This window comes from Cricetulus griseus, chromosome 5 (assembly GCF_003668045.3).
Source record: "Cricetulus griseus strain 17A/GY chromosome 5, alternate assembly CriGri-PICRH-1.0, whole genome shotgun sequence".
NCBI classification, from domain to species: domain Eukaryota; kingdom Metazoa; phylum Chordata; class Mammalia; order Rodentia; family Cricetidae; genus Cricetulus; species Cricetulus griseus.
The window spans coordinates 106,270,434-106,296,310 of NC_048598.1; the positions used below are offsets into that span (position 1 = coordinate 106,270,434).

Below are 25,877 nucleotides of genomic sequence, written 5' to 3' on the forward strand. Positions count from 1 at the left end.
GCGGGGTGCGGGCCAAGCTGGTCCCCAAGTGGGGGATCCCCCCTCCCCCCCAGTCCTGAGCCTGGAAGTTGCCCGGCTAGGAGTTTCCTGCCCCGACGAGCTGGCTGCTTCTCGTGCCTCGGTTTCCCCACAGACCCGGAGAGCGACAGAGTTGGTATTGTCTGCGGAGCGGGCATCCCTAGCAATCCGGGTCGGTCAGAGGGTGCAGATCAACTGGAGACCCCAAGACCGCGAACAGGCGCCTAACAAAGATCCCCTCCCTAGCCGAGCACGCTCAGCACCGGCCGCGAGCATCCCGAGACCCGCGGGGCCCTAGTCCTTTGCACCCCGATTCTTTGCAAGTCTTTTTGGGGCCCCCGTGAGTTGTGGGGGGCGGTGGGCACTTATTGATTTGTTTTTAGGCTCGCCACGCTGCGGCCAATAAAAGGTTTATGACATCTGACCGGCAGTGAAGGTATGCGAGCTCCCAATTGCCCTGTGTACGCGGAGAAGAGCAGTTTTCTCGTTGCCTGGCAACGCCGCTGATTGACGCGGGGCCTAGCCAATCGCTGCTCCCGTTGGTCCCCTTGAAATGTTTTTGACAAGTACAGTAAAAGGGAGTGGAGCGCGTGCGTGTGTGCGCGCGCAAGGAGGGGGAGGTTCCCGGTCCCCCAAACTCGAGACTGCCCAGCTTCGGTTGAGGAAGATTTCTCAACTTTTTAAAAAGTTCACCACTAACATCTCTTCAGACCTGGGCCATAATGGCATTGTCAGTTATTTGGAGACGTTCTGCTATTAGCAAAAAACCGTAAGCTTCCCTGCTCCATTTTTCTGCATTGAAAGAAAGGAAGATAAAACACAGGAAGTCATAAAAAATGGGAGGGTGTGTGAGACGTAACCAATAACTTGAGATTTTTAAGGCGGTCAGCGGTGGATAAACTATTCAAAGTAACGCTATTAGCAGATTAAAAACATTTGCTTGACTGCAGGCTCACACTGTCCTCCACGTCTCTAAGAGAAGAAAAAGAAGGGAAAAGAGATTTGGAAAATTTTGTAGTTAGGGCATAATAACGGAAAACTCCTCAGCTGTGGTTTCTGGGCTGGGGATTGTTTGTTTTGTTGTAACGTAGAAGTACAGTGGTCAGGAGCCGTCCATACTGTTTCAAAGAGCAGGATTTACAGGGAATGCAGTTTAATGGAGAGTTTGGGGAAACAAATAATCCAGGGGTTAGGGACCCTTCAGATCAGCTCTTCTTGGCATTGGCGTTCAAGGACCACGTTGCTGGCCGTGTTTGTTGAAAACAAAAGAAAACATGGAGAATAGCATGTAAGTTCCTTTGGGAAGCTGCTGACAAATAAGCAAATTAAAAAGAAAGAGAGCAGTATGTTGTCATAGCAACAGTGCAATTAAATTACTGTCAGCCATGATATAATTTTCCCGTTTGGAAGCTCAGGAGACATAAAACTTTCATTTGGGGCTAAAGTTGACTTCAGTGGCTGGGTAGTTTTCTTGTGTGTGGATATGCTGGCAGTTAGAGCTTTCCTAGGGGGATCGGAGGAAACTTTGAGACAAACTGGCCCTGATTTCTTCATAAGGAAGTTAAAAGCAGTATCAGGCTGGATTCAGTCATATCCCCAATTCTGGAGATACAAGCTGCCATTTTTTTTCTATAACACAGCTTGGCTCCCTCCTTTGACACAGAGAGATTTCCTTGGATAAACTGGATGCTCCTGGACTGCCCTGCCTGAGTCGGGCTGGCCCCTTGGAGATTTTCTCCTCTTGCACCTCTGTCCACCTGGTGGGAAAGTGCTGCAGCATTCTGGCACCTTGCCTGGTTGTTTGGAGCTCTGCACCATGCTTTCTAGAATTGAATTCTAGAACTTCCTGTGCTGAAACAGTGCTTGTTTTAAATGCTGTGTTAATGGATATTTAGAGGCTTGCAATGACCATTTGTTTACCTTCGGTGTATTAATTCTTCTAGGTGCATTGCTTTAGCTCCTCACTGAGCTAAAAAAGAGATGTTCTCTGACTAAGTATGAGTTTCAGCTCTGCACACATCAAGTAAAAGACCCATTGTCCTTTTTATCTTGTGTTGTGTACCAGAGGGTTGTGTCTGTAGGGGTTATTCTATTTGTGACACTGCTATGTCCTTGTATTTTTCTTGTCAGATACTGTTTTACTCTCTGTTCTAGGTCACTGATAAGAGCAGTGGATACTGATGGTTGGGGGAGACAATCTTTTACAGTTTCTGTTGATTTTGCCTTCCTGTTTTGAAGTTTCTAGTTGCCCTCTCAACTTTATTTTCTGGTTCTAGTTAATGGCATACCTTTCATTCCCATTTGTTTTTGTAGTGCCTGAGGTTACATGCTTTTTCTCTCTAGGTGTGATGTCCTTAAATTGAATGTACTTCCTCAAATTGTAGTCTGAAGAATTCCTTGTTCTCATTTTCAATTGTCAAATGTACTTAAAGTTGCAGTTTTTTCCTTATGATTGTGTGTGTGTGTGTGTGTGTGTGTGTGTGTGTGTGTGTGTGTGTGTGTGTGTGACAAAATAAAACCAAACATTCAAATCAGTGGCTTCTGGTTACAGTTTTATCTCCAAGTCCCTTTTGTGGGTCTTTTTATGGGATTGGAAGTAACTCTTCTTGCTTTCCCTCCCATCTCTATTATTTTTCCTTACATAGAAAATATTTCATTTATTTATCACATATATGTGAACACACATGCATAAATGTGCACACATATATGTCTGTATGTCTATATGGGTGTGTATGATTGCCACAGCGCACATGTGGAGCTCAGAGGACAAATTGCTAGTGATTCTCTCTGCATCATGTAGGTCTGGGGAATCAAACTCAAGCCATCAGGCTCAGCACCAAGTGCATTTACCTGCTAAGCCATCTTGTCAGCACTTTCTTCTTTTTTTTCCAGACTGGCCCAGCTTGGCCTTGAACACTCAGTCTTTCAGCCACAGCCTCCAGAATGCTGGAATGACCGGTGTGCTAGGATTACAGTTGAGTGAGCACCTTCAGGCCTGGCATTTATTTATTTATATTTTTCTTTTTGAGGAGGATAAGCAATGAGAGCAGTTGAGTGAGCACCTTCAGGCCTGGCATTTATTTATTTATATTTTTCTTTTTGAGGAGGATAAGCAATGAGAGCGGTAATACAAAGCCACAGTAATTGTATATTACACTTATTTTGTTGTGCTTATTTTCCGTCTTTAAAGAAATTTGCATGCTATGGATGTGTGTGTGTGCATTATAATAGAGGATCAGAGACACCAAGTAATAAGTTCTCTTCTGATCACAGGGAGCAGCTGTAGACCCAAGAAGTTGCCGCCTATGATGTCATTTGCGCATCAAAAGTTCCACGTATATTTTCAGTTTTGTTTCATTTAAGGTTCATCAGGTCACCATGCTGTTGACATATTGGGCTCATTTTTCTTCATTGTGTAACTGTATGGTGGGCTTGTGTGGCTCCTATGTAGGAGTCCTGTGATGCCATCACCTTGTTAAGTGAGACCCAGATAGGGGGAGAAGGAGTTAGGTAGGACCTGAGCTGTTTTCTGTTCTGAGTTTCTCCAGCTCATCACCTCTCTTTGCTGTCCTTCTTAGGAGCCTTCACGTAAATGGGTCCAGTCATGCCTGCCAGTAAGAAGCCCGAGAGCTCAGGAATCAGCGTGTCCAGTGGACTGAGTCACTGTTACCCAGGCAGCGGTTTCTCCAAGGCCCTCCAGGAAGATGATGACCTCGACTTCCCTCTGCCTGACATAAGATTAGAAGAGGGGACCATGGAAGATGAAGAGCTGACCAACCTGAACTGGCTGCATGAGAGCAAGAACTTATTGAAGAGCTTTGGGGAGTCGGTCCTCAGGAGTGTCAGTCCCGTCCAGGACCTGGATGATGACACTCCGCCATCCCCTGCCCACTCGGACATGCCCTATGATGCCAGGCAGAACCCCAACTGCAAGCCCCCTTATTCCTTTAGCTGCCTCATATTTATGGCCATCGAGGACTCCCCGACCAAGCGCCTGCCAGTGAAGGATATCTACAACTGGATCTTGGAACATTTTCCGTATTTTGCTAATGCACCTACTGGGTGGAAAAACTCAGTGAGACATAATTTGTCATTGAATAAGTGTTTCAAGAAAGTGGACAAAGAGAGGAGTCAGGTACGTTGTTGCTTGTGTCATCTGGGACTGAGTTTATTTATTTATTTTTGCTTTAACCTAAAAGTTTTCAGCATTAAAATGAATGCATAGCCACCATGCTGACGAAGTTATGAGTGGATAATTTAACGAGTTAGATAGTTGTGAAAAACTTCCTTTGTCTTAAATGTATTGGCTAATGTGTTCTTTTTGTTCTTGGGGGTCAGTGTCTTGAGAGGTACCCTGGTTTCACATAATCTCACAACTGAGGTTTGCCAATCCAATGTTTTCACGTCTTCCACATGGTTGGGTCAGTTTGGTTTTAAAGTTCAAAGGTCTGTGTATCATGATATAGTGTATTAATGGAGGGGTTTATGTATAAGAAAATTTGCCATCACAGGCTGGAGAAAAAGCACTCTTTCTCAGTATTGGAAATGGCTCCATCTTAGTCTTCTGGAATAAATGGGAGATGGTACATTTTGGGAAGATATTTGAATATACTTATTCTAAGACCAGCCAGACTGGAGGTGCAGGTGACTTCTTTGAAAGCCAGTGGATACTTAAGTGTTTGGCAACATGGAAACTCTGCTAGTATGAAGTACTGGCTTAGGTTAAGGTTCCCATTAGAGACTGGCTTTAAAACATTTGAAGTTTTTTTTTAATTAATTTTTAATTTGTGTGTGTGCATGCATGCATGCGTGTATATGTATGAATATATGTACATAATTGTAGGTGCTTTCAGACACCAGAGGTGTCTAAAATGCTTAGTGCTCAGTATATAGTTGGTCATGAGTCATCCAGTGTGGGTCCTGGGAACTGAACTTGGGTCTGCTGCTTTGGGCAGATTGTGGGCACTCTTAACTTCTGAGCCATTGGCCACAATGCTGATGATGTCAGGGGTGTGCTCATGTATATATCCACTGGCTGCCTTCTTTTCTGGGTCCTTGGCTTTATGTATATCTGTGATGGTCAAGATACTGCTTATGTAGTGAAATCTGTTATCCTTGGGAACTTAGTCTCTCCTTTTTCTCAGGCCAACAGTTTGGAGACCAGTCCCAGGACTTGACTCTGTTCCATGCGTTAAGATAATTTTAAAAACTTAAAAACTGTTCTCCTTCCAAGAACCAGGCTGTGGCATTAAACACTTTGCAGAGGTTACTTCTTGAGAGGGAAAGCCTGGGCAATCAATTCTAGGCTTAGAATGTGGACAAGAAAGTGCTCACCAGGCCCCGAGAGCCGCATGCCACTGACGAAACAGTGAATAGGGCCTTTAGCGCCATGTCATCCCTTCTGCAAGTTACAGCATGCCTGCGTCTCCATGTTTGACATAACACCACTGCACATAAAAGTAATTTAGCTAGTGCGCAGTCTGAGATGTTAAACAGGACCAAGTATGCAGTGAGACTTGCAAAGATTATGTATACATCATTCTGCCCTGCTCCCAAGCACTGGAGGGTGTACACAGGGCTTACCAGGAGGGTCCACTGAACCCCTCCACCTCCACCATTCCACCGTCCCCCAGTCTCACACAGGATTCTGGGAGTCACGTTTTTTCCAGGAGTGTTGGCTATCCATATGGGCAAACGCTGATACCTGTTACAGGGTGTGTTTTGAAGGATTCGAGATGGGTAATCTTGTGAATTGTTTAGTTCTGGCTTCCTAACCCAGGTGCTGACCTGTATTGGCATGTTTCTGATCAAATGCCAGTCAGATTTGTGGCTGAAAGTTTGTTCTCTGTGTTTTGATGCTGTTAAAACAAAGCTACAGTTGTGAGTTGTTTTTTTCCCTCCTCTTTTTTTCTCTTTCCTTGGGTGAGCTGGAGGCCTCCGGTGACTGTTCAAGTGTCAGGCATAAGCATTGCTGCCAGGGCCCCAGCCCTGGCCTGTTGACTGGGGGTTTTCTCCTGGATTTGCTGAGTAAAAGGGAAAGCATTCTTGCTGATACATTGCCCAGTGATAGTCCCTTGGGCTCTGTAGATACACTTGTTTTCTTCCCAGGGAGTTTTACTTTGGCAGTAGGTTCAACCTCAACACAAATGTCTAAACACACCCAAATGTTGGTGAGAAACACGTCAGATGAAGGTGGAGATGGAAGCCAGGCATGTCTGATGCATGGAGTTAGTCACGGCACCTTCTTTTTTGTTTGTTTGTTTTTATTTTTTGATATGTTCTTGAAACTGGACAACAGAGTTTTAAGGTTGGCATAGCAGTGGGAATGTTGAATCCTGAGTGATCCTTGTCCCTCAGGGCTTGGAACACAGACCCTGCTGGACAACTGTTTGGCTGGGCCCCTGGAGCAGGAAGGAACAGGGGAGATTGCATCAGTCACCCAAAGCACTTCAAACTGTTCCCATTTCCCAGGCTCCTCCCTGCAGATTTGGTTTTGAGATGGACTGAGAAAGTTGGTAGTTGAGAGGCTTCAAGGTGCCTGGGCGTTATAGGAAAGGTCCCTGATCTAGGGAAGGGTCTTTTGCTGGTTGGTCTGTTTGTTTGTTTTAAGGCAGGACGGTAAGTAGTCTAGGCTGGCCTTGAACTTGATACTTAGGTTTGGGTGACCTTGAACTGATCCTCTTGCCTCTCCACTTCCCAAGTGCTGGGATTACAGGATTTTTTTTCTTTTTTTCCTACCCTAAGTGCTCAGATTTCATCAGGAACCTTGTCTCACGATTAAGTCAAGAGAAAATACAGCTTGGCTACTGTTTTGTCTCTCAAAGTGCTTCAAAAGACAGGTTCAATTTGTTGTTGTTGTTTAATCATGGACGTTTTTAGCTGGCAGAAGTGGATAGAATAATAAGAATTTGTGCTCCTGTCACCCCATGATCCATGTCTAGAGTTAGCGCTTAATGAGAATTGTCTGGTTTTATTCATTTTTGTTGCTGTTGCTACTGCTGAAGTACTTTGAAGGAAATTGACATTGTGAGTCATTTTATTTCAATATACTCTGGTGTATAGGAGACTAATCTGTTGTTTGTTACATAGCCACAGTGCTAGTATGCCTGTCCAGTCCTCATTCCCCCATCCCAGCCTCCCAACTACCCTCCCAAGTTGGAAAATCTTAATGTCACCTAAACCAGGTATTCAAATATCCAAGATGGTTCAAGGTTTGAATTAGGACCCCAACATGGCTTATGCATGCATGGTTACGCTGGTTGCGATGTTTTGTTCCGATTTTTGTTTGTTTTTGAATGTATTGCACCCTGTCCCTTCACTGTTTCATTCCCTTTTTGTTGTTGTTGTTTTTTGCTTTTGTTTTTGCTTTTGTTTTTGTTTTGTTTTGTTGAGACAGGGTTTCTCTGTGTAGTCTTGGCTTTCCTGGAACTCGGGGATCCACCTGCCTCTGCCTCCTGAGTGCTGGCATTAAATGCATCTGCCATCACCCACCTCTCCTTCCCTTCTGTTTCAAAGACTCCCATCCCTTGGTCTTCAAAGTGTCTCACATCCTGCCTGCCTCCTTGTGGTGTCTTTGAATTTGTCCCCATCCCCTGGGAGGGAAGGAGTTCTGAGATTGTCTGCTGACTTCCAGGCCCCTTCTGTGGGAACCCAGTGTGTTGAGGAGGGACTGCTTAACTTGCTTTGAGGATTCTGCCTGGCTCCCATGGGTCAGATGGTCCCTATTCTGTGAACTGCCATAGCTGTCTTTCATCCTACCAGGTTATCAGTGGGTGTTTGCTCAGATCAATCAAGGTCATTTTTTTTTGTTTTTTAAAGTCTGGGATCATGTTTTTTTTTTTTTTTTTTTTTTTTTCCCCTCCTTCTCGAAACAAGTCTCAGGACTTGTATTTAGCACGTGCCGATTTCTCTGGGGACTTGAAAACGAGAAGTGAAAACACAGTTAATTTTTATAGACTGGATTAGAATGGAGCAGGTATGTGTGTTTCTATTTTCATGCTTTTTATTTATTTCCCTTCTTGCTGTTTTAACAGAAAATACTGTTGTTGCCAGAAGGTTTATAAAGGAAACAGAGTACACAGTGTGCTTATTACATATGAGGCTGGCTGCTTTGAACACAGTTTTGGCCTGTAGAGGTGGCTGCATGGCATAGCTGAACTGGGACTGGGTAGGGAGCAGGACTCAGATTCTGGTGTTGGTGGTTGGCAGGACCTGGACATGTTGGTGCCTCAATTTTCTTGTGTGTAGAAGCAGCCACTGGAAGTGGCTCAGCGCTGTTCAGCCCTGGGGTCTTCAATGTCTGAGGCACTGTAGACCCACTACCTGAATTCATTGGCAACGTATCAAGAGCTAATGAATACTGTGTTTGTCTAGGAAGAGGTTCTTGAGATTTTGTTTGCTGAAGTGCTCCCCCCCCAATTCCTTTTCTCTCTTTCTTTCATTAGATCGTGTAGCGAGAATTCTAATTGGTTTTAATAACAAAAACCCGGAGTCAGATATAAGGATTAATGCTTTAAGATCAGAGAAGCAGAGCAGCTAGTTCTTACCTCTACCGAATCCTCAGACCAAAGGCGCGATCCTGTCCCTGCAAACCCTCAGACTGAATGCTGTCTCTAGGAATCCTCAGACTGAGCTCCTGTCTCCTCCCACCTTATATTCGTCTCCACACAGCCTTGCCACTCTTGTCCCCACCTCCCTAGTGCTAGGGTTAAAGGTAAGTGACTCCCAAGTACTGGGATTAAAGGTTTATGCCACCACTGCCTCCTGTCTGTGGCTAACTAGTGGCTAGCTCCGCACTCTGATCTTTAGGCAAGCTTTATTTCTTCAAGCACAAACAAAATGTCACTGCAAGATTGCACATGCTAAGCAAAGTCATAGTCACAGTGGCATGGCCATGTTATGCCCAGAGGGAACAGTTATGCCATAGCATAGGAGGTGGGTAAAGTCCTGATTAATTCTGGGGATGCAGCATAAAGAGCTATAGAGGGTAAACAGGAGATATACAGTAGAAACTATTTTTTTTTTTTTTTTTTTTTTTTTGTATTCTTGATGGAGTAAATTCTCTTTCCCAGTAGATACAGAGGTTCACCTTTGTACCAAGCATATTGCCTCTTGGCTGCTGGCTCTCAGGCTGTGTTTCATACATTCCAGCTTTCTTACCTTCCAAAACCCCTGTACTGGGTGGGGTTGGGCCTAAGTAGCCCTTCTGCCTATATAGGAAACACGAACACATATTTTCCTCCGGTCCTTGCCTCCATTATTATTCTGTCCTCCCAGCACTTCCTGGTGGATATGATTCTTTTGTTTTGCTTTTGGTTTTTTAAGACAGGATTTCTCTGTGTAGCCCTGGCTATCCTAGAACTTACTCTGTAGACCAGGCTGGCCTTGAATGGAAATCTGCCTGCCCCTGCTTCCTGAGTGTTGGAATTAAAGGCACGCACCACCATGAGCTAACTAACACTTATGACTGTTTCCCTTACACATAGTGACCTCTTATTCCCTCTTCCTTTTCGGAACCCAGGGCATCTCTTGTTTCCTGTGACACTGGTCAGTGTGTCTGTTTAACTGGTGATCCCTTTAGGAGAAGACAGCCCAGCCCTTCCTTGCCATGCCTTGCCTTGCCTCTTTCTTTCCTCACAGTGATCTTTGGAGGACAGCCTGGCCCTGATGCATTAGCATTAATGTCCCCTGGTATATGCAGAAATGTGATGAGGTGTGAGAGATGCTTCTGGGGCCAGTGACGCCCATCAGTGCCTGTGAGGGGCTGCTATTTCCTGCTGGCTAGCCATTTGCTGGAGATCTTGGCATGTGAATTTATTCTTGCTTAGGACTCCTCAGCTTCCCCCCCTGCCCCATGAGTTCTCTATCGAGTTCAGATAAGATGTGCCAAGTGTAGAATAGAAGATAGGCAGAATTTATTTCAGAGTAAAGTGAGCTACCTTCAGGAGTTGAAAGTGGACAGTGACCAAAGGTGCCATCACATAGGGGTGAGAGTGGATAATGGCCGTAGAGACCATTGTGCTGAATAAATGGGCGATGGTGCACTTTGGAAGGTAATTGAGTATACTTACTTATTCTAAGACCGATCAGACGCTTGATGTACTTGTGATTTTTATGAAATATGGTGTATTATGGGGTTGAGGTAGACTATACTATTTCTTAGTTTCTGGTACTGATGGTGTTCCTGGAGGGCATTTCCTCCCAGGTTATTGATAGGTCCATTTGAGTTGTGTGTGTGTGAGGTGTGTGTGTGTGTGTGTGTGTGTGTGTGTGTGTGTGTGTGTGTGTGTGTCCCTCCTACTTACTCTTTAGTGGTGGCTGGCCTGGAAAATGTGTGTTACCACATCTGACTATACTGTTTTTAATTACGGCTGTGTGAATGTGTATTCGTGTGCAGGTGTTAGCAGAGACCATCAGCATCTGATTCCAGAGCTGGAGTTACAGACAGTTGTGAGTTACCCGATAAGGATTCTGGTAACTGAACTCTTGGCAAGAGCAGTATTTGTTCTCTGGGGCCCTCTCTCCCACCCACCCCCCTTTGGATTAACTCTTAAGGGACAACACTGTGTCTTTGTTCTTTACCAGCATGAGGCTGCTAGATAGTAATCTAAGGATCTTATAGGCAGTTCACGATGTCATATCAAGTGAGATCCCTTTGTTTTGATATAAAATCATGTGCTGGGTGTTGGTGGCGCACACCTTTAATACCGGCACTTGGGAGGCAGAGGTAGGTGGATCTCAGTGAGTTCGAGGCCAGCCTGGTCTTCAGAGTGAGTTCCAGGACAGCCAGGACTGCTTCACAGAGAAACCCTGTCTCGAAAAACCAAAAAAAAAAAAAAAAAAAAAAAAAAAAAAATCATGTAATAGAGTAGATTAAAAAAAAAAATAGGAAAAAAAATGCAGAATCTGTGAAACCAGCCCCACTGGAGGAATAGGCCTTCTTCAATGGCCCTGACCAAAACTTCCTCTGCCCTTCTCCCTGCCATGTGTTTTTAGTTGATTTATGTTTTTGAGACAGGGTCTCACTGTGTACCTCTGGCTGGCTCAGAACTCCCTATTTAGACCAGGTTGGCCATGTACTCTGAGAGCTCTGCCCCCCTAGTGCCAGGATTAAGCCGTTATGTCCCCACACCACCCTCCTGTGGGTATTTTAAATCTTTAGAAGCTGCAGTTGTGGTGCTTTCTCCTTTCACTGGGTACTTTTCACGTTATGAGGGCACTTTGGGAGTCTCTTTGGAGACTGTGACACTTTCCCTTTCTTTAAAGTCTGCATCAGTAGGGTTACAGGAGTTGGGCTCCAGAGCTGTTGGTGAAGGTGGAGGGGTGGTCCAGCAGTGACCTTTAAGTTTCTAATAAACTGCTAGATAGTCTTTATCTTCCTGTTGAGTTTTTATCAGGATGGTGGTTGGGGGAGCCTGGGCGTCAGAGAAAGAGCCAGGGAAAGCCTTGAGGCAGGGAAAGTGTGGTCAGTGTCTGAAAGAAAAGATGGGGAGAAGGTAAAGTTAGAACTCAGAAGCAGGCGGGCCACATGGCAGACTCTGTGGACCACTGTGTGAGGGAAGGCTTCTAGTAAGAGTACGTAGATTATTTCATGAAAGGGGTAATTATTCCTCCCATCACCTTAGCATATCTTCAGGTGGATCAGCTTTACTGAGGTGGGGGAGGAGTAGGGGAGTCTTGGCCAGGTGACTGACAGGTCTAGCCAGATTAGGTGTGTTGGTTAGTTTTCTTTTGTCAACTTGACACAAGCTAAAGTTATCTGAGAAGAGGGAATGACAACCAAGAAAATGTCCCCATTAAGATTCTCTTGTTAGCTGGGCTGGGAAGATGCCTCAGAGGTTAAGAGCACTGACTGCTCTTCCAGAGGTCCTGAGTTCAATTCCCAGCAACCACATGGTGGCTCACAACTATCCGTTATGAGATCTGGTACCCTCTTCTGGTGTGCAGATATACATGGAAGCAGAATGTTGTATATACATAATAAATAAGATCTTAAAAAAAATTCTCCTGTTAGTAAGCCTTTGGGAACATCTTCATGGTTGTTGATTGCTGTGAGGGATCCAGCCTACTGTGGTCAGTGCCATCCCTGGGCAAGAGGTCCTGGGGTGTATAAGAAAGCAAAGTGAGCAAGCCAGGAGGAGCAGGTAGTGAGCAGCATCCTTCCATGTGCTCCGCTTCAGTTCCTGCCTTGGCTTTCCCCATGAGGAACTATAACCTGTAAATCAAATTGTGCCCCGCCCCCCAAGTTGCTTTGATCTTAGTGTTTATCACAGCAACAGAAATCAAACTAGGACTGGAGGAGATAATATTATATAATGTTCTAATCTTTGGAGCATATCAGAATGTTATGTGTGTCGTGTCCCGTGTCTTTCAGCCCGGAGGTGTAGAAGGGGCAGTTTCAATGTTTTTCTTTCTGGTGTTACCAGGGTAACAGGAGGTGAGATCCAAGCAGAACATGAGGGAGGGATCCCTCTTCATTTGTTCCCAAGGCTGATGACCCCTTTGTAGCTGTCTCACAGGATCTTTTCTTACTTTCTTTCTATTAGAAAACTGTATTATTATTTTATGTGTGTAGTGTTTTGTCTGCATGCACGTCTGTGCGCCACATGCATGCCTGGTGTCCTGAAGGTCAGAAGTTGCTGGATCCCTTGGAACTTGAGTTACAGACAGTGGTGAGCCGTTGTGTGGGTGCTCTTCCAGAAGAGCAGCCAGTGCTCTTAACTGCTGAGACAATGCTCTACCCTCTGATGGAATCCTCGGGCTAACATCCTCTGTGGTCCTTCCAAATCATTGTACTCCTATTGGCCCTGTTTCCTGGCTGATCTATTCCCTGTTCCTTATTCATCCTCTGCATTGCATGAGACACATGCCTACGTGTTGTCCCTCTCAAGAAGGTTAATTGTTTGCTTATTCATTCATTCATTCATTCATTCATTCATTCATTCATTTTTTTCAGTAAACTGTAGAGGCCCCAGCTTTCCTTTTTTGAAGTTCAAAACTAAATCTGTAGAGGTATAAAGTCAACTGTATTGTTCTTACAGAGGAGTTGTGCCTTTTGTGGGTTGTTAGCCTCATGAGTAAAATATTTAACCATTGGTTGATGTAGCTCAGAGTAGAGCACTCCACCAGCATGCATGAAGTCCTAGGTTCAATCCCTACGGGGTGGGGGCTTTAAAAAACAAACTCGGATTCAGAAGGAAACTTAAGGACATTTGTTATCAGAGTTTGGGAGGACAAGAACAGAGCAGGCGAGTTGTGTGTGACAGTCACTGCTGGGAGGCGGAAAATGGGTATGAGAAAAACCACAGCCATGCCTTTTGAATTAGGGTCCAAGAAAGTAGGCAGGCTCAACAGTGAGGTTAATAAGCAGCTTCAGTGTTGTCAGGGAACAGGGAAGCGGGGTCCAAAGCTCATTGTGTCTATACAGCATCCAACCCTGCTGCCTGTGCAGCCACTGACAGTGGTTAGTGCTGCTTACAGGGGTCCCTGGCCCTATGACCTTTACCTACAGAATAGAACATTTTACCTAGTGAAACTTCTTCAGGAAAAGCCCTTGGTTAATTATTTCAGTGCTCCACCCCCCTTTAATTATCTGGGTCCTGCTTCTCCTGTCATTGCTCTTCTGGCCTTTCATGGGTCATACATAGATGTTCTGCAGGCCCCACGGTGACCTCCTAGGGAGATTCTGGCCTCCTCTGTGAGGGTCTGGCAAGGCCCCTGGGAAACTTGCTTCTTCTGGACCAAGGGCCCCATCATTGTATCTGTCAGCATCCTTGACTCCCAGCTGTGGAGAACCAAGGCTTTCTCAGTGCTAAGGCTTCTCCTCAGCACACTGCCAACAGATCACTTTCCTGAATGTTCCCTGTCAAGCTGAAAATGCCTTGGGGTTTCCCTTTGAAATCATTTTAGCTGCAGGATAGTTCTCTGCAGTAAATAATAGGAGACCAGCACACCTGAAAGGCCTGCGGTTAGCTTCTTTCAAAAGAAGTGATGAGTGCTTGAATTAATCCATGTTCTTAAATTTCGTTTGGTGCTGGGGATGGAACCTAAGGGCCTCCCCCCTGCTGCACTTGCTCTGTTGCCCTGCCATGCCCACCCATACTTTTCCACTCTGTCAGGTAAGTCCTGCTCATCTGAATGCTTTTGAATGCTGGCAAGATGGTGGGCAGTTATAGCCTTCTTGGAAAATTCCACTGCTTTTGACACTTGAAACAGAAAATTTTAAAATCCTTTAAAGGTTGGCCAGGCACAGTTGGTACACACCCATAATCCCAGTACCTGGGAGGTGCAGGCTGGAAGATCAGTAGCTGGAGAACAGCCTGTGGTGTGTGGTGAGCTCTAACACAGCTTAGGCTACATGAGACCCTGTCTTAAGACACGACAAAGCCCCCAAATCAAAAATATGGAGTGTGTGCTGCTACTGTAATGCTTAATTCAATGCCCCTGTGTTTGTGGACAGCTTGGCCTCACCAGTATTAATGTATTTGTGATTTTTCTCCATGCATAATAAATATTGTGATCACTCAGTCTTTTCTTTATATTTCCTCCCACACTGGCCTCTTTCAGACCGTCAGTATTTAGTCAAGTTGTGCCTTCATGATAACAGGCCATTGGTATCCTGCACTTAGTAGCTTCTTTGGGAGAATTATTTGGTGACGTTGAAGGTCCAAGGGAAAAGTGAGGTTCAGTTCTTGAAGGCGTTAACATTCCAAGGAGACAGACGGGAGTGTAGAATAAAAATGTACAAGCCACCAGTAGTCCCAGAAGCTTGCTGGACCAGTGCCTGGTTGGCACCATGCTAAGCCAGCCAGGGAGGCTTTCCTCTGCAGAGTGAGGCCTTAGGAGGTGAGGAAGCACGATGATGGGCAAGTTAATATTCCAGGAGGAGGGAAACTCCAGTCTTAGTGTGCCCTGTGATAGGAACAGACAGGCTAAGGCATGGCTGTTGTAGAAAAGACTTATACAGGCCAGCCAAGTATCTCTGTCACAGGGACAAGTCTCCTGCTGTTATTTTTAGTGTGTTGCTGGTTTCTGTTCAAGTCTTTCGTGGTCCAAGATGGCACCAGCTAGCACAGAGATAAAGGGAAAGACAAAGGGGGTCCTGTGGAATTAGCAGTTTTCAGGGACTTTTCCCATACCGTTACTTTTTTTTTTCTTTTTTTTAAATTTCATTGGCTATGCTTTGTTCACATGGTCTCTTTTAGCTACAAGGAAGGCTGGGAAATGTAGTTTTGTGTGGATCCTCCCACCCCCCACCCCGACCCCACATAAAATGTTGATTCTATTCCTAAGCCATATGGGATCTTCTATCACAAAGGTCTGGATGCTGAGACTCATGTTGCTGGACAAGAGATGTATGTGTTGGGGCAGTGCCCGCATAAAAGGACAGAGAGTGACTAGGGGATTCTGTAAATAACAGTGGGGACCTAAGAGAAGGGTGTGGGTGCAGGGGCAGCTTAAAGATGCCAGCCCAGTCTTTCTTTAAAATGGTTCCGTTAACTAGTATTTTATTTATTTCAAGATATTCTGGTTGATCATCTTCAAAAGCAGTAGCTTGATAGAGGTGAAGATGGTACGTGTGCCAAGATGGCTAAGAAGGAAAGCAAGGAAGTATATTGTCGAAGATGGAGTCCTGCCTAAAGTTGTTCTTTTAATAATAACTTGATGGTTTGTGCCATGAGATTACAGGCAGTTCCAAGAACAGAGTGAAGCCTTTGATTTTGAGCTCGCTCTCCCGCCTGGGCTTGTTTGAGTACCTGCGCCTTGAACTCAGCAGGAGGCATAAATACAGACAGAACTCCTGGCTGCTCTTGCATCTCTCCCCTTAGAGCTAGCTCCTAGGGTGTGCAGGGGTCTCCTCTGGACCCTAGGGGCTCTAGTCCAGTGTTGCTCTCCACTTACTGGGGCTCTTTGAAGTGTCTCTTGGAAGGCTGTGACTGTCCTCCTCTGGGGACAAGACCTATAAGTGATTTAACTAATGTCATTAGCTAGAAGACATCAGGTAGCAGAACCTTTGTGTATGCTGTTTTTAGAATGAAAGGTCAAATCATGTGAGCGCTGACTTCGGGCTGCCTGGCACAGAGCCCGGACCTAGAGCCCCCTAAGCCCTGCTGGTGTAAGTCCTGAGATGCCCAGGGAATCAGCTGTGGATGATGTCATAGAAGGCTGTAGATAGTGTGTGCAGCTAAGCTTTGAAGACCTTAAAGAACACTTAGCTTGCAAAGTGAAAATTAGGCTTTGTGTCTGCAAAGGAGAGTTGCCTCTCTTCATTTTAGCAATGGTTCACAAAGGCTGTACCTGCTTGTGGGCTGTCAGACACCTCCTAGACTGCCCACGGAATGGGGGTCAGAGATGAGCAGGCGCATGTTAAACAGCACTTCCATCTTGTGGGCCAGGCAGGTTACGTGTCAGGTAGTGATTCATTCCGTAAGGAAAGTCAAAGAGGATAACACAGTTGAATGGGGCAGGAAGGGGTGAGTGTAGGAGGCTTTTCAGAGGAACTGACTGGGCATGCCTTGGATGGCAAGCGGGATAAAACCCTGCTAAGGCTCTGAAGTGGTAACAGCTGGGAATGTCCAAAGAGCAGCGAGAAAGCTTCAGGAAGCATATTAGGAACAGGAGAGTTGGACATTTAAAGGGACATTTAGAGGCTTCTGAGTGGTGACAGTTATTCTGGCTTGTTTCAATATCAGAATCTGTAGCCTCAGGTATAGGGACACATTTGGGTAGGGAGGTAGGGGAGGGATTTAACAGTGTTTGGTTTGAGATAGGGTTTTGTTGTTAGAAACAGTCTTACCATGTAGCCCTAGCTAATCTCCAACTCACAGAAATCCACCTGCCTCAGCACCCCGAGTGCTGGGATTAAAGGTGTACACTACTATGCCCAGCACAGTGTCAGTGTTTCCCTTTCTCCCTTTCTCCCTCCCTCCCTCAAGATAGTTTTTAAATATCTAAATAGAGCCATCAGGTTGAAAGTTGGATATGTGAACTTGAAGCTCAGTGAGAAGTTGGAGTACAGGTGTAAGTCAGGGACTCATTAGTGCATAGGTAATGGAAATAAGAATTCCTAGATTGCCTTTCTACCAGAGAGAGGTCAAACCTGTCTCAGCTCTTTGCTTTCTGCAATAGGGATGCAACTTCTAACTGTGTTTGGAGTAGTCCTGTATCTCCCATAAGATGAGAAAATGCACTCCAGCACGCACCTATTTAGTACCCCATTTAGCAAAGTCCCCTACCCCAAGACTTCTATGAGTTCCCTGCCATCTGGTCCCTGGCCAGAGAAGAATTTTTCTTGTATACATATCTCCATAGCAACGAGTTTGCAGTTGATATGGAAAGTAAGCAGTTGCCTTAGCAACAGAGTTACTGATGTGGTGGCTCCCTTGCTTTCCTGGAGTGGAGGGTGAACTGACCAAACTAGTTCAAACCAATTATGAAGGGCTACACAGACTGGCCCTATTGATGTAAAAAACTAGCCTAGCTTTAAGGGAGCTTGCAGCCCTCTCCTCTTCCAGAGGAAGGGCACTCCTGTGGTAATAAGTCAGACAAAGGTAGTTGCTGAAATCAGACAAAAGTAGTTGCTATCAGTTGAAATAGATTATAGGTTTTCCTAGAGGAGTGGTTTTGTTTGCTTTGTCAAAATGCTGTAGTCAGAGTATATTTGGTTGCAAGTAAAAGAAGGCTACTTTGGTTGGCTTAAGTTAAAGAATGTCTATCCCAGGGATGTAATAATAAGTCCAACAGGCCAGAGCCCAAGAGCAGCACAGGGTCTTTTGTGGCTGGAAGTGTTCCTGTCCTTCTGTGACCACATGGACTGCACTGCCTTCCTCTGGGGATCTGGTCTGGCCTCCTGGCTTCTTTGCTGTGGCTCCCAGTGTCTGCTAACTCCCTCCCACCCGTGCCATCCTGCAATGGAATGTCTGTGTCCGCCTCTGTGATAAGTGGTCCAGTCCCCATATGCAGTGAACAGGTGTCCGCCCTCATCTTTGTGTGGTGTGCTTGTCATCATTTCAGATACCAAGTCTTGTTTTTCTCCTCCTGGGTCAAGTGTTCAGCTCTGGGCAGAACAGGGACAGGTCTCTGGATTCAGGATCACTTCTGGAAAGGCAGTGATTTCTGGGGCTCTGTAGCGTGAGGCCTGGTATGGTGACACCTATCTGTAATGTCATCCTTGAACTCTGGGGGCTAAGGCAGGAGGGTGTCAGGTTCAGGGCCAGCCTGGGCTACAAAGTAAGACCTTATTTCCAAAACAAAGAAGCAAAGAGCAAAAACACTCACTTTTGAGGCGTAGTGCTCAGGGCTTTTGCAGGTAGGTGATGGATATTAGCACACCAGGGAACTTTAGGACAGGATTGAGAGTCACATGGGGAGAGAGTCCCAGTGATAGACAATCTAGATCAGGTTGCCTGTGAGCATGTGTATGTGTGTATTGCCTTGATTACACTTGCCCACTATGTGTGGCACCATTCCCTGGGCTTGGGGTCCGGGCTTAGATAAAAAAGGAGAAAGCTGCCTGAGTACTTACTCAGCATTCTCTCTGTGCTCTTGACTGTGGGGGTGTGACCAGCGACTTCAGGTTCCTGCCACTGGATTCCCTGTAATGATGGACTGTGACCTGGGAAGTACCCCCCCCAAAAAAAAAATCCCTTTCCTCTAATTGTTTAATCACAGCAACTGGAAAGGAAACTAAGTTACATGCCCAGGATGCTTTCCCTTTTCTCTCCCTTATTTCCCTAGACCTGCCGTGGCTGTCCCCCAGCAACCACAGCTTTCTTTGGTGTCTCCTCCTTCCTACCAGCTGCCCTCAAATGTCCTATAGTCATGGGGTTGAGTGACTCTGAGAAGTTAGGAACTCGGGGACCCTGATCCAGGCAGGAACAAGTGCCAGCTCTCTAATACACATTGTCCTAGTCTTCCAGATCAAGAGATTGAGCAATTGTCTTGACCACTGTGTACCAACCAACCCATGTCATCACACTATTTTCAAAATGGGGAGAAATGTGATTGATTATTCTCTGCCAGTGACTAGTGATACAGAAATTTCACAAAACTCTGGTAATGGAGACTGGGTGAAAATTAAAACAGACCCAGAATGCTTTGGGTGGTTGCCAAGGGGTTGGCCAGTGGCCAGAGTTACGTGGGTCGGAGCTTCGGAGGAGCAAATGGCCCATCCTGGGTAGTGGTGTCACTGAAGGGTCTGAGGAGAAGAAATAACTGCATTAGCTTCTTTCTACTGAGGATCAGTAGGGAATGGTGACAGAAGGAGGATGTCCCTCAGGCCATCAGCATTGGCTTGGGCATAGAGGTGGAAATGACACTGAATGTGAAATTGGGAACAGAAATTTCCACCGGGGTCTGTTGGGGGCTCTTTGGAATGGTGAGGGCCGTTTGTACTTAGGGTCTCACAGCTTCCCAGCACCTGTAAATTAGCTAGCACTGGATTTTTACACAGGGGAATTGGAGGTTCAGTGTCTCAGCCGGGCTCTGGGCTGCCTTCTGAGACTTTATCCTCAGTTCTGAGGCAGATGGCTCCTATGGGAAAGGGGCCAAGGTATTCTGTAACCTCTTGAATGATGCACGGAGGAGCTGGGTCTCTATCCTGGAGGCAAGAGGGCTGGGAGCTGTCTCAGTGGAGAGAGAGCCCATAGTTGTTCCTGAGTGCAGGGTAAGATCATGGTGATTCCTCTGGTGCCTTAGCTACCTCTTCTACATGCCCAGACATCCATGGAGAAAAAGACCACAGCTGCTACTGAATGCTGTCCTGTAGAGTTAACCGGTATGGACCAGATTTCTTGTCTTTTTCTTTCTTTTTTTGTAATCCATTTTTCTTCAGTTGAAAATGGATTTCTCTCCTCCACAACACTTCCCCATCAGTCTCTCCTCCTGCCTCCACTCCCCGAAGTTCCTCTCCACCTCCTCTCCCATCCGGATCCACCCCTCTTCTGTCTCTCATAAGAAAACAAACAGGCCTCCAAGCGATAATATAAAATGTAGTAAGACAAAAACTAACACATCAGAATGGGGCAAAGCAAACAACTGGAAGCCACAATTTATACATATGCAAAGGCCCTGTAGGGTAAAAAGAGAGAAGAAAAAATTATATAAATAAAATGAAAATATAAAAAAATAAAGATTTTTTTAAAAAGAAGGAAAAGTCCTGACACAACATTAGGAGACAAGGAACCTCCAAGGATGCCATTGAGTTTGTTTTGTGTTGGCCATCTTCTAATGACATGTAGCCTGCCCTTAAAGTAGTTTGTTTCCCCAGCAAGACTCTCTTGATGGAAATCGATTGGAGATGGCTTTTGGGTTAGGGATGGGGGCATGTGTCCACTTCTCCCTTCAGCTCTAGCTCCCCCCTTCCCATCTGGTGCAGACCAATGCAGGCCCTGTGCATGCTGCCTCAGTCTCAGTGAGTTCATATGTATGCCAATCCTGTTCCTTGGTGTCCTTCATCCCTCTGGCTCTTTACACTCTTTTCTTCACCTCCTCCAAAGGATCTCTGAGCCCTGAGGGAAGGGATTTGATGGAGACATTATATTCTGGGCTGAGTGTATGGACAGGATTTCTATTCAAACCAGGAAAACATCTTCAGGAGCTGGTTTCTTATTGTAAATGTTTTGTTCTTATTCTTCTTTAATGAATCTTGTTTGGATTGATCATGGGTTTGTACTTTTGGTGTGAATCCGTTAACATCTTGACTGCTCTGCTGTTTCTGTGATTTATGGAGCAGTGGAATGAGCCCCCGTCAGCACTACCGTCTGTCTGGGTTTGGGAGTCTGTAGGTTCAGGGATTTCTTTGGCATTGTAGGTGAGTACAGTGACGGAAACCTTCTTGTTCTTTGGGATTGAGCCATGTTTACTGGGTTCTTAGAATATGGAGGTTTTTGCATTGACTACTGTGTAGGACACAAAATATGTAACCTGGGTTCTTGTGGGATGCTTTAGGGTCACCTTGGATGCTTCCTTCTTCAGTCCCATTCACTTTGCTTCTGTCTCCTGAGTGTCTCTCCACCCTTCCCTCCTTACCACACTATCCTTCATCTCTTGCTCTTCGAGTCACCTACCTGCCCTCTCCCCTCTCCCTTTGCACCCATCACAGTGCCACCAGGACAGCTCAGCACACAGCCCTTTTGCTCTTTGTTGCCTGGAGCTTATTTGAGAGCCGCAGGGATCCTCTTGTCTCTCCCTCTCTGATGAAGGCCCATGACACCATGTCCTGTTTTACCGTGGGTGCTGAGGAACCGAACTTGGGGTCCTCATGCCTGTGCAGTGAACATTTTAATGACTGAGCCACTCCCTGGCCCTAGAGATCTGTTTTTTTTTTTTTTTTTTTTTTTTTTATGAGCTCCTCAAATGGTTATGCTGAAGTTTGTAGAACAATAGAAACTTCCCGGGTTCTAAGTTCAGTCTTTCCACTTTAAATTAGCTAAGATTTTAAAGATGTACAGTGAGCTGTAAAGGATTAATATACTATCATATGTATCATCAGATGTAACCTATGTCGTTTTAATCTGACTTTCCCACCCCTCATCGGCCCCATGGTTGATTATTTTACAGCAAATCCGAGACATCCTGTCACTGTGTCAACATGCATCTCTATTACAAGAGGACTTAAAGAGACATGTAGCCACAAAGCAACCATAACACCTAACTCCATTCCTGTTTATCATACAAAATCTTAGTGTCAGAGAGTACCTGATTGTTTAACAACAACACGATTCTTAATTTCTTTGTTCAAATCAGAATAAAAAAAAAGTTCTTCTGTGGCATTGGATGTGTGCACCTCTCGATGTCCTGCTGCTCAGTGCCCTTGCTTGCCCTCAGCACTTGAAGGCAGCTTGGCTTCCCTCATCTCTCCGTACGTAGTCTTTCTGCCCTGAGCAGGACTCCCCAGAGGCACTGACTTCTGGCTGCACATGTCATCCCTCTGCCTGGACACTCACTCTCCCTCCCTTTCCTCCATTGGGCGCCACTTGGAAAATTCAACTGACCTCATAGCTCTGCCAAACCTTGCTTAGACCTAGTTTATTTAAGGTTTGTTTTATTTGTGTGTGTGTGGTGTGAGTGTATGTAAGTGCATGTGTGGGTGGGTGCCCTGGAAGCCAGAAGAGGGTGTTAGATTTCTTGGAACTGGAGTTACAGGCTTTTGTGAACCACCTGCTGTGGTTGCTGGGAACTGAACTCAGGTCCTCTGCAAGAGCAGCAAGCTCTCTTAACTGCTGAGCCAGCTCTCTGGCCTCTCTCTCCCCTATGGAATTTAATCAGCTCCCAAGCATTCTGCCCATGATTTCACAACACTTACTTTGCAGTGACTTTATCTGTCCCTTCCTTCCACTTCTCTCTTCACCCGAGACTGAGGGTAGGAGCTACATCTGTTTTGGGTCCCTCTTGTGTATGAGACCAAGTGTGAAACCTGGCAAGTGGTAGGTCCTCAGAAATTATCTTAAGACATAATGGGGAAGCCACAGTAGTTAATTCAGGTGTTTTGTAAAACATAAGTTGAGCTCTGGAACACTTGAGCCTTGGACGATCACACACAGGGGATGGAGGGCTCTGTAGGAGTTGCTTCCCCTACACAGAACACAGTGTGTGTGTGTGTGTGTGTGTGTGTGTGTGTGTGTGTGTGTGTGTTTGTTACCTCTGATCCTATGGGTCTGTCCAAGTTAACGGGCTCATTCCACTTCTGATGGCCAACAGACACCTTCCTTCCTCTTGTTCCCATTACTGCCACAGTTAGCAGTAAGAAGACTCAGGACTACATGTGCTGCTGTAAGAGTTATTTCGTAGTTGGGAGAGAAAGTTGATGGCACGCAGATCTGGCCCCTTCCGTGTGTGGGTTTCTTAGTGTAGCCGATACCAGTAGTCTGCTGCTGGTAAAGTGAACTGGTGTACAGCAAACACCTCTTGTCTGATGACATACATTTTCTGTAAGGCTGTAGTGGGGTTCTGCTGGGACCCTGGAGGGCGACATAGTTTGATATACGAAGAGTCTAAGATCTGCAGAGGGAAAGCAGTTGCTAAACACCTATACAGTCGTGCACAGGACCAGCTCTCCTGCCCCAGTCTGATCCTGTTTTTTCTCCCTTTCTGTAAGGACTCTGATTAACTGGGAAAGGACACAACCTTGTGATATTTACACTTTGTGCTTTGTTTTCATTGTGTATCTTTTCATGGAATTGTCCAGTGCACTCTGCATTTTTGTAAGTGATTTATCCTTTCTGCTGTGACTTCTGAGACTGCTCAAGCTTGTGTGATTCTTTGTTTCATTACTTGCACAGAATGCCCTGGAAGGTTATTAGCCTTTGCCCGGGTCTGGATGTGGTGTATGTCAACTGTCAATTGGCATTTAGCGACTGGTGAAATGCTTCCTACAAGCACAGGGTGTGTTTGTTCCTTCTGGTATTAGGTAGAGAGTTCTAAAGTTTCTCTGGAGGAACAGCAAGTGTGACCCATGGAGATGGATTTTTGTTTGTTTGTTATTGCTTTTAAATTTTACCTAAATAATTTGTTTTTGATGAAGTCTGCACTCATTAGTTTTGGTCTCTGGCTTATTTTTAGGGACTTCCTCCGTCTGTAGCGATAAATTGGAGAAATTTCCTTCTCTGAAATGAAATTCATAGTAAAATTACTGGTATCACTCCTAAGTGGTACCCTAAACTTAGAATTCGCTCATTTATTCCTTCCTTCATTCAGCCAGTGTGGATCTAATGCATTAGATCAAGCTTGTGTCATGCACAGTGGAAGAAGATGAGGGTGTAGACCTCGGAAATTCCAGCCTAGTGGGAGAGCCCACCTAGAGGTAGAGGTTGTGTAAGGTAGTGCACCTAGCTCCTTGGGTCACGCTCTAGGTGGGTAAAGGAGTGGTTGCTGCCTCTGGGGTTTTGCAGAGACCGATGGTTGGGAAGTGTATGTAGGTGACTCCGTGCATTGGCCCTCTGTCAGGAGATCTGGGTTCTGGAGCTGCCTCCGTTGGACCTGCTCAGAGATCTCGGGCAAGTCCTAGGGGCCAGCTGCCTCTCCCATTGCCAGTGTCGTACAGTCAGCAGGTGGGAGCCAGCACTTCTGAACTCGAGGTCTTAAGGGACCCCTAGCTTAGATAAGGACAGTGACATCAAGTATCTTCCTCTTTCCTACTGGAGTTCTAAGGCCAGCTGTCACCGTGCAGGCCACATAGTGTGCACACACATCTGGCCAGATGTTGTTGTCTGGTACATCGACAAAGGGCTATAATTTTTGTCATTTCTGAATGTCTCCCTCCTCCCCAACTCTCTACTCTTTTTAGTTATGTCTCCCTTATCACAGGTCTCAGATGACATGCTAGGTGAAATTGGGCCTCCGAAAGTTCCTGGTCTAGACAGGTTGAACCTCTGTGATGTCAGTTCTCTCTTTGGTTCTTGGTAGCTGTTGCTCTTTCCCCTCTGCCTCTGTGAGGGCAGGCTTGCAGTCTTCACAGGTGTGGTTGATGGTTGTTGCATTACCTACCTTAAGTTTTCTGAAGGCAATCCTGGCTGATCTTCTCCCACCTGTGTGAAATCTTTGGCAGATACCCTTTGTGCGGTTTGTTTGCCCAGGTATGGAGGGCTTGGGTATGTTTTCCTCATGGGTCCACAGGCACTGATGATGAGCAGGAAGAGCTGGAGGGTTCCATTGTACTTGATGCAAGGTGCATGGCAGTCTAGGCATAGAGCTCTTTCTGGAACCCTTACTTATAGGCCAAGCACTCCAACTGCCCTTTCATCATTATTGTAAATGATTTTCCAGTGTGCTAACCTGCTTCCTACCTTCACCCCCCCCCTTTCCCAGATGAAAGCATTTTTAGAAGACCACCCCTCCCCCAATCAGGGCGAGATAGTAGGGGCAATGTCTTGGCCTTTTGATTGGTTTGAAGATTTTAAAAGGAGTTATCGGCTGGGTGTTGGTGGCACACTCCAGGCAGGTGGATCTCTGTGAGTTCGAGACCAGCCTGGTCTACAGAGCGAGTGCCAGGATAGGCTCCAAAGCTACACAGAGAAACCCTGTCTTGAACCATCCCCCCCCCAAAAAAAAAAAAAGAAAAAGAAAAAGGAGTTATCCTATTTTAAACACTCAGAAATTACCCCGACCAAGTCCAGGTTCACTGAATTTTTGAGAAGGCACCCTCTCTCTCCACTGTTTACTCATTACACCCTGGGTTGTTTTTGGGGTGCTTCTAGGCCAAGTTTTGGCCTCGGTAGTCCTCTCGTACTAAGTGCCCACTTTGCAGAGTTACCTGTTTCCCCTGTCCACCATGCTCCCACTGTGCTGTCCAGGGTCAGGGCACTGAACCTGTAGGATGGTCCTCGCTTCCTGGATACTGGCTTGCACTGGCACTCCAAAGTGCACTCATTGTCCAGCAACTCTGCAGAGGTGAATTTAATAAAGGTGCCTGTGTGGAGTCAGGACAGCGCTGCTTTGGGGAGCATCTTCTTCCACAGACAATCTTTTGGGGGGCGGGGGTGGGGTGAAGTCACGAGATCCAACTTGTACAACCGTGAAAGCCGGAGTCAGATAGACTCTTGGTACGGAACGGAGGGCCTGGCCGGAATCCTCTGGAGTGTTGAATGCATTAACTACTTTGTTCTTGATGATACAATGTTTGAATGACCTCAGTTTACTGAGCATCTGAAGGCACTTTTGTTGAGTTTGGTAATGGCTTGTTATTTCTGAGAGGCACTTGTGCTCTGGACCTCAGGCTGCTTTTGGAGGATGGGGCTCACTCCTGTCTTTGAGAGGCAAGGCCCAGGCAGGGCTGGTACTGGGAAGCTGGGACAGGTTCAGTGTGACTTTGTTAGGTCTCAAACCCGGGACAAAGAGCTAAATGAGGCGCCCATTGGCATATA

General features: G+C 45.9%; 1 protein-coding gene across 7 annotated transcripts in view; it reads left to right on the top strand.

Moving 5' to 3' along the window:
• The window catches only part of Foxn3 (forkhead box N3), a 368,012-nt gene that overhangs the window by 159,943 nt on the left and 182,192 nt on the right, over positions 1–25,877 (top strand). For 5 of the 7 annotated variants that reach the window (XM_027419621.2, XM_027419620.2, XM_027419625.2 and 2 more), the window contains one exon: positions 3,597–4,153. In XM_027419621.2, coding sequence (XP_027275422.1) covers positions 3,611–4,153 — 543 coding nt within the window. In that variant the 5' untranslated portion in view covers positions 3,597–3,610. Of the gene's footprint in view, positions 1–599; positions 788–816; positions 1,307–3,596; positions 4,154–25,877 lie in introns of those variants that run through there. The other 2 variants (XM_027419623.2, XM_027419624.2) reach the window with 2 other exon arrangements.